At 37.5% G+C, this 8858-nt stretch overlaps 1 protein-coding gene across 1 annotated transcript in view; it reads right to left on the bottom strand.

Annotated features, from left to right (window-relative positions):
• LOC136840803 (fas apoptotic inhibitory molecule 1) overlaps positions 1 to 7982 on the bottom strand; it is a 16047-nt gene extending 8065 nt beyond the window's left edge. The window contains exons 1-2 of the mRNA XM_067107706.1: positions 7270 to 7982; positions 1181 to 1303 (exon numbers count right to left, since the gene is read on the bottom strand). Of these exons, the coding sequence (XP_066963807.1) occupies positions 1181 to 1303; positions 7270 to 7275 (129 nt within the window). The 5' untranslated portion in view covers positions 7276 to 7982. The remainder of the gene's footprint in view (positions 1 to 1180; positions 1304 to 7269) is intronic.
• Between the last annotated feature and the right edge of the window lie 876 nt (positions 7983 to 8858).

Genomic DNA, 8858 nt, shown 5'->3' with positions numbered 1-8858 from the left:
AGAGAGAGAGAGAGACAGACAGAGAGAATAACGTAGACGTAAGGCCACTATTAAGAAGAATCAACACAGAATAATAAGCGGGACTGTAGAATGAATCACCCGCATTAAACAGAATATTGATGAAATATTCTATAATGTTGCATTATTGCATTGCCGAAATTTCTGGCAGTGGCCCTGGTAGGAATGCCGCCTGACGACTCTGGAGGAATTACGTCATTTCAGATGTCAATGACACATGGATTATCCTCTCTCTCTCTCTCTCTCTCTCTCTCTCTCTCTCTCTCTCTCTCTCTCTCTCTCTCTCTCGGTTCTAGGTATTTTGACTCCCATAACTTTGATCCCGGTAATTTCACTCCCGGTATTTTGACTCCCGGTAAATTGAGATCCGTTTTCTTTAACACCCAAAATAAACAGCTTATTAAGGAAGCATATGTTTTTGTAAATATCTTAGGGCAATTACCTTATTTAGAAAATGGAAATTAGATAATTTGATTGTTAGTAAGTTGAAGGCTTAGTTTACAATTTTTTTGATTCAGGTATATCAGTAAGATTTGGCAGTTGCACTCGAGCTCCCGGCGGTATAAAGACATTATTTTACAACCATGTCTCGTACCATTCAGTACGCCTACATACATTAACAGGCGTGATTTACAAAAAATCAACTAGTAAATTAGGCTCGAAAATGAGTTGCCTGCAAGTACTGAATGCATAGCCATATTCATATATCTCGGAAGCAAATTGCGGTTTAGACCAGCAATAAACTGTCAACTTCGTGCAACAGCGCCCCAATAAGTCATAGGAAATTGCCGAGCAAAGACGTAATAAACGATGCAACAGAGTGATAAACATCCAGAAACCGTTTCTTAAACAAAATTGAAAATGCAAGACGTGGATTTTTGCATCCTATTTTAGGAGCAGGGGAGCCGTTTCATAGAACTAGCCCAACTAATACTACAACTACTAAGCGTCATCTTCCCTCCCCACCCCCCAAAGACACCTACGGGTGCGTTCCATTTAGAAGATATGGATTTCAACATTCCTCTTATACTTCTTAAACAACTGCGGTTATCGGATAACCTGTATCGTACGTGCTCAGACCAAATATTTGGGTTGAATGTTCGATGACAAGCGTGAACATCGATGCAAAATTCAGGATAAAGGTATTTTTTTTCTGTATTACCTCTCCATCGACCCAAAGAACGCGACGTCCCGTGGTCGTCCCGTGCTCGAATCCCACTTTGTGGACGCCGTCGCTCAGCCGTACTTCCCATAATGCGACCAAGTCTCCGCCCAATCCCATTTCCTGAAGAAGAAGAAGAAAAACAGTGAAGAGTCAGTTAACATTGATCTTGCTCGAATGCTGGAAAACAAGGTATGATTCTCTCTCTCTCTCTCTCTCTCTCTCTCTCTCTCTCTCTCTCTCTCTCTCTCTCTGAATGATAAGAATCTCTTGTAGTACTAGGGTGATTTTAGACTATTCTTGTAAATGTTAGAAGTTTGTAAGTGACGCTGATCAAATATAGGCTATATTATTTTTGTACCATATAGTACTTTATTGCCATACCATTTAATACTGTACCATATACTTTAAAACAACATCACACCACGAAAGTCGTGGATGAAGCCTAGGCTGAAATAGATTGCTTGTATGTTATACGACCCAGTTCTCCCACCTCCCCCACCCCTCTTGTCTTCTCTGATTCCTGTCACGTTCTTCATATGAAATTGTCTTTCGATCTGTCCTCTTTTCCTAATTTTATCCTTTAAGCCTTGTTTACATATAGGCATAACATTTTTTAGTCCATAGGCCTAAAGGCTACATATTTATGAAAAATGTGGCTCACCCTACATAAGGAAGCGTTACAGAGAAGGCTAATGACCCTGTTCTCTTGCCACAATTACCTTATTACATATTTTTGTAAATGGACGTACGTTCCCATTTGATCAAATTAGGTCGAAACTGATTCATTTGTTCTGGAGAAGAAGTCGGAGCGTAAATGCATTAAAACAAACTTTACAGTTCACCATCATTGAGCTCGGGTCATCTAAGAACTGGAAAAGACGAATATTGAACACAATTGTGATTCCGTTAAAAGAAATGAGACCTAGAGAGTTGACACCAATCGTAAATCAAATACAGTAACGCAAATTGTATCTTTTTTGTTAATCTGCTACTATATGTGCACGCTCACGTTTGTGTGTGTGTGTTTGTGTTTGTGTATAGCCTTTGAAGTTACCATAAATTAAACGCAATTAATGAAACAGCAGAAGAGCGCCTCCGCTCAAATTGTGACCTCGAATTGGAAGAGCGGAGACGAATAGTGATTCCGTTAAAAGAAATGAGACTAGAGAGTTGACACTAATCGTGAGTCATAATCAAATATTATCGTTAGGAATAATAAACGGCTGTATGTCGTGCTTATGTATCTGTCAATATATTTGTGTGTGTGGGTGTGGGTGCATAGCCTTTGAAGTTGCCGTAAATTAAATGCAATCAATGAAACAGCAGAGGAACGCCTCCGTTCAACTTGCAGCCTTGAACCGAAAGAGCCGAAATTGCTTGTTGATCTACATGAGCTGGTTTCACGCAGAATCGACAGTCGAGAACTTACTATAGCCTCAGAAATAAAAGGACAAACTTTAATCATTGATCCTTTACTTGGTTTCACACTTACTAAGACGTTTCCATCTTACCATCGAAGAATGAAAAGCCTTACGTGCATTGATGCCATTCGTGGGAAGGGGTCGCTATGCAGCAATGTTATGCGTAGTCGTTAAATCGTCAAACTTATTATTCATTGAATTTTGACAGTTCTCTCCATCTTTCCACGTGGGAGTTCAGTCTGTATGTTCGAATGCTACTACAGACATATGACACGTGGGATATTAAAGAGATAAGAGAAACAGTACGAATATATATATATTATATATATATATATATATATATATATATATATATATATATATATATATATATATATATAATTATATATATAATTATATATATGATTATATATAGCATATATAATCATAACGGGTCCAATACTTGTCTTGAGGCATTTTTGCAGCTGTGTATGGAATTTAAAAATCCCCTACATATATTTTTTGTCGATTATGGAAGGTCTTATGTCAATTTGTTATCCCAGTCACTATGTCAAGCTAAGTAAACGCCTTCAAGAACGCATTACATGCAAATTAGTCTTGTTGGAGTTTCGTCGAGTGAATTAGCAGTGAATAAATCAGTGCTACGAGGAAGAGTTGTAGTCTAGTTGAAGTTTCGTCGAGTGAATTAGCAGTGAATAAATCAGTGCTACAAGGAAGAGTCTAGTTGAAGTTTCGTCGAGTGAATTAGCAGTGAATAAATCAGTGCTACAAGGAGGAGTTGTGTCGCCTCTTCTGTTTGTCCTCGTAGATTTTATAATGAAAAATGGTTAAGCTATAAGAGAAATTTAAGATTAGGGTACGATGGGAACTTGACAGAATACGCAGATAATGCTGATGTATTTAAATATAACTCAAAATGTAGCTTAGAAAACAGAAATAATGAGGGCAGAGTGCATACAAAATGACGAAATGACACGACACGGAGGTAAATGAAATTGATGTGGCTCGAACATTAGATTAGACCTATAGGACAGGCAACTGCAGGATGAGTGGAGATTCTTGAAAATGAAAGCAAATGAAAGATACGAGTGGCAGAACTACTCAGTAATATCGACCTTCCGGGGTGACAGACTGAGTTGCAATAATGATAATAACAGCATAATAGCAAGAGTAACTTACGAAATTATTCATGCAGTAATAAGTGCGCCAATGAATAAGGAGAGCCATTTGCTTCGAGTACCTTACGATTGTGATATATATATATATATATATATATATATATATATATATATATATATATATATATATATATATATATATATATATATATATATATATATATATATATATATATATATATATAATATATATATATAAAATTAATTGGTCACTTTTTACCAGATACATATGTATGTCACTACAATGCCTTAGATCCAAATGCAAGAATATGAAGTAACTATGATGTCCGTAACAGGATTCAAACTCACTTCGAGAGTATCAGAACTTGCGTGTGGCTGTTGGCTGTTATAAAAATAGTAAGTACACCGATTCTCGATAGACAAGAAAAAGAAATTGGTAACAAGCTTAATGAACACACTGGCTTTAGAAAAAAAGCAAGAGTTACACGGGTCCAATACTTGTCTTGAGGCATTTTTGCAGCTGTGCATGGAATTTAAAAATCCCCTACATATATTTTTTTGTCGATCATGGAAGGTCTTATGTCAATTTGTTATCTCAGTCAATATGTCAAGCTAAGTAAACGCTTTCAAGAACGCATTACATGCAAGTTAGTCTTGTTGGAGTTTCGTCGAGTGAATTAGCAGTGAATAAATCAGTGCTACAAGGAGGAGTTGTGTCACCTCTTCTGTTTGTCCTCGTAGATTTTATAATGAAAATGTGGTTAAGCTATAAGAGAAATTTAAGATTAGGGTGCGATGGGAACTTGACAGAATACGCAGGTAATGCTGATGTATGTAGATATAACTCAAAATGCAGTTTAGAAAACAGAAATAATGAGGGCAGAGTACGTACAAAATGACGAAATAACACCAAACGGAGGTAAATGAAACTGATGTGGCTTGGACACTAGATTAGACCTATGAGACAGGCAACTGCAGGATGAGTGGAGATTCTTGAAAGTGAAAGCAAATGAAAGACATAAGTGGCAGAATTACTCAGTAATATTGACCTTCCGGTGTAACATAGTGAGTTGCAAAAATGATAGTAACAGCATAATAGCAAGAGTAACTTACGAAATTATTCATGCAGTGAATAAAGAGGGCCATTTGCACCCGAATACATTACGAGTGTGAGGTCACCTTCATTACGCTTCGATACGCAAAGGTCATAAATTCAGATCATGAGCGTTAAATGTCATAGAAATTAATGAATAATGTAAAGAGATTCTTTACAGCAAAAGGTTACATCTGTTCACCATAAGTTCTCTAAAGAGAGAGAGAGAGAGCATTCAAACGTGAGAATTACGCCACATTCTCATTTCGTCTTTATTTTGTGAGGTCATGAAGGTTGAGCTTTGACCTTCAATGCAAGGTTGCAGTATAATATCCAGTTTCTCCATATTGACCCTTTTGCCTTGAACTTCGGGATTCACCTTGACTTACCTGTTATATTTATTATCTCTCTTAGACTTAAAATACATTTTAAATTGGCCATGTTAATGAATTGCCTGAGAAATTTGACTGTTTCATTTTGATTAATCAGTGAGATATATGACATATACATACATACTTACACACGCATACAGTATGTGTGTGTATATATATATATTATATATATATACATATATCTATATACACACACACACTTTGTGGCTTTGATTAATTGCGTATTTTCTGTCATTTAGACCCATCGGTAATAATGTATAATAGTAGTGTAATGTATCGTAATGCCTTTCTCATTTGAGCAGTCTCACTCCCTTTCTATAAGATCTACTTTCCCCAGTAGGGTTTGATCATTGCATGGATAAAGGAGGTAAAAATGTTGAATGAAAGAACGGAAACTGGGAGTGAATTGGAGTGATAAGATAATCGAAGAACCGTACGATGACTTTGAAAGGTCACGTACGTTGTGGCATTTTACAAAAAAGGCAGAAGAAGAGAGAAGAATCCAGGACGCGTATAATTTTGGATATGCCGCAAAGTCAACACAAAATAAAAGAAGTTCACGAATAAATACACATTCCCCGTGTTTATCTTCGATAGTTAAGAAAAAAGCCACTGTAGAAAGACAAAAGTTTAAGTAAATAAACTTTGTGTTTATATTTATCTACTTAAACTTTTTCTCTCTACAGTGGCTTTTTTTCTTAGCCTAACAGAATTTCAGTGTCACGTTCACATGACTGCTTAGTGCTAATGCGGTTGGCGTGGAGAAGAGACGTTTCACAAAGACACCCAAAACACACGCGACTAAGCGTTGTAGTCTGCATTATTCAGTACCGATAAGGGTGACATTAGTGGTGCGCACATAATTGATCTGCCTTGGATGCTGGTGAAAGTTAGAAATCCTTCCACAAACGAAATTACTGCTTCCTTTACTGGAGAACTTGAAGGCAATGTTACTGTGTCAGAAACAGGTAGGTTACTGTTTGTGTGGTAGTTGATACTCTATCTCTAGAGTCTCTATTCCAGAGGCTGCCAGCGTGCCGGAGAGAGACGTACGATGGCAACGCGATTCACAGAGATGTGGAATTACGTAAGAAAGGCGTCGAAAGGGGAAGTGGAAATACTTTGCAATTTCAGCTGAAACAAGAGAACATCAGTCACGTAAGACTAGGGAAAGCTAAGGAAAATCCTTTTGCTGTTCAGAAAGCAAATTATTGCTGATACATGTAAAGAAGAAGATGAGGATAAGATTTATTCTGCCTTCTCTAACTTCAAAGACTCCGGCCTAAATTATCATATACCAACAACTGAATTACCTCCGACAAGGAACGCAGAAAGGTATGTGTTGAGTTTTTTACGAAAACATGACCAAAAGGTGAGCCCACTGAATTACCGGAACTTATTACAATTTTGGGGGAGATACAAATGTAACTTTTGACCTTTTTAAGAAATCCCGTGACTTTAGAACTATGCAAGATCTTGTGCCTTTTACTCTTAAGGCATTCTCAAGCAAACTACATATAACTGAATGTTGTTTGCTTGCAAATGGTTTCGAGCAAAGGCTGAAGAGCTGCACACTGTCGTTGTACTTTCCTCGTGGCCAAATACTGTTTATATTTCTATAATGTTTTTTTCCTGTGGTACAAGTCATATATATATATATATATATATATATATATATTACATGTATATATATATTATATATACATGTGTGTGTACAAGGAATTTGCACCCATGAAGTCTATGATGCTTAACACTTATTCATATCACCCGTATCTATTACATGCCCATTTGCATACAGGCCTTGCATCACAATCACACACACACACACACACACACACACACAGAGAGAGAGAGAGAGAGAGAGAGGAGAGAGAGAGAGAGAGAGAGAGAGAGAGAGAGAGAGAGAGAGAGAGAGAGAGAAATTGTCACTACAAATCAAACTGCAGCCGTTCGTCAGATGTGCTTATTGCATTTGCAATAAGCAAAACAAAGATCCACGTGACGAATGAACAAAAGCAATAATAATAACGATTCGTCTTACCTTCATGAATGCGGTAGTCCAGGTGTCAGTGTCACTCGTCCAAAAAAATCCCCTGGTGTGGTGGACCCAACTGACGCGCTTAGGTCTACACAACTCCGTAAAAAAAAGGAAAGAAAACAATCACTTCCGGTGAAAATTCTATCTCCCAGATGAATCCTGGAGGCCGTAGCCCCTTCCTCTGTCGAAAAAGGAGCTATGAACACGGCTGTGTGACGGAAGACTTACTTACAACTGACTGTGCAGCTCCGTGGTTGCAAGACCCCCTTTGTGTACGCGATTTGTTTTACCTGGTCGTCATAGCAACGGGGTGACGTGCCTATGAAATATTTAACCGTCGACGTCGGATTATTATACACTTTTATGCAGTTTTATTTGCAACGTCATCGTAACTCAAGAGAATTTAACTGCCAGGATGGAAACAGATCAATACATCACATTTTCCATTATTTGTGGCAACTTTTGCTCGCTCGTGATGATACCAGCATCGGATGAAGAAAGTATGGGCGGTGAACACGTCAACTCTGATGGCTCTGTTGAAAGACTACAGGACTTGAGACTCTTGCTGTAAGACTTTGCTGTGGGAAGTGACAGCAAAACAGCTGATGAGTCTTTCGATAAGCATGAAAATAATTTTGACGTTTCGTGTCCCAAGGCTAAACACACATTCACGCAAAGGTGCTGCTTTGGGACACGAAACCCTAGACCTTGACAAAACCACTGACTTTCGTGGGTAAGATATGGCTACCTGTGATGTAGAATGCTGTACATTCTGGATTCATTTTACGGCTTGATCTCTCTCTCTCTCTCTCTCTCTCTCTCTCTCTCTCTCTCTCTCTCTCTCTCAGTAACACACACACACACACACACACACGCAACTTGATAAATTGTTGTTAGTTCATGTCCAGAGCGTTCTAAAAATATATACAACACTTAGCCAATAAATTTGGAATGAGAACTTAGCAATAAAATCTAGAAAGAGAACCAATCAATGAATTACGTCGACTTCAGTGTTTTCAATATTTTACAGCCTATGTCCATCAAAGATTCATGACATCGGTAGTGATGACTCAGAGCGAGCTTATAGTTATACGCGGAACTCAGCACAGTAAAAAGAGTAGTTTTCTTAAATTTCTTGAAGGTATAAACGCAATTTCAAAAGTTCCTTGAGTATACTTGCTAAGACTATGAAAATGAAACCCTATTACAGGTGGATGTTTTCTTCAGGTGAACCATTTTGAAAAATCTTCGCTACTTTGAGTCGAGAGTATAGCCTTCAGATTGATTTGATGATTATCTATGTGTGTATGTTATTGGATCTGTGCAATACTTAATTTCTTTGTAGGAGATAAAACAAAGAGCAATATTACTGATAAATTCTCATTAGATTCATCTGATTAACCTTCAGATATAATTCATTGATTATTTTTCTCATAATCAGCTGAGCAGTTACTGGAGCACATGTAGGGTTTTAATTATTACGAATAGACCTGCATTATCAGAAACCTAAGTTCGCTTTTGGAAAAGGCCTCATAATCTTAGGTTGTGAGTAAATTTAAACTAATAATTTAACCGTTTTTATAGCATTGTCA

Source organism: Macrobrachium rosenbergii, chromosome 8, assembly GCF_040412425.1.
Source record: "Macrobrachium rosenbergii isolate ZJJX-2024 chromosome 8, ASM4041242v1, whole genome shotgun sequence".
Taxonomy (NCBI): domain Eukaryota; kingdom Metazoa; phylum Arthropoda; class Malacostraca; order Decapoda; family Palaemonidae; genus Macrobrachium; species Macrobrachium rosenbergii.
This window is presented reverse-complemented; position numbering and strand designations above follow the sequence as displayed.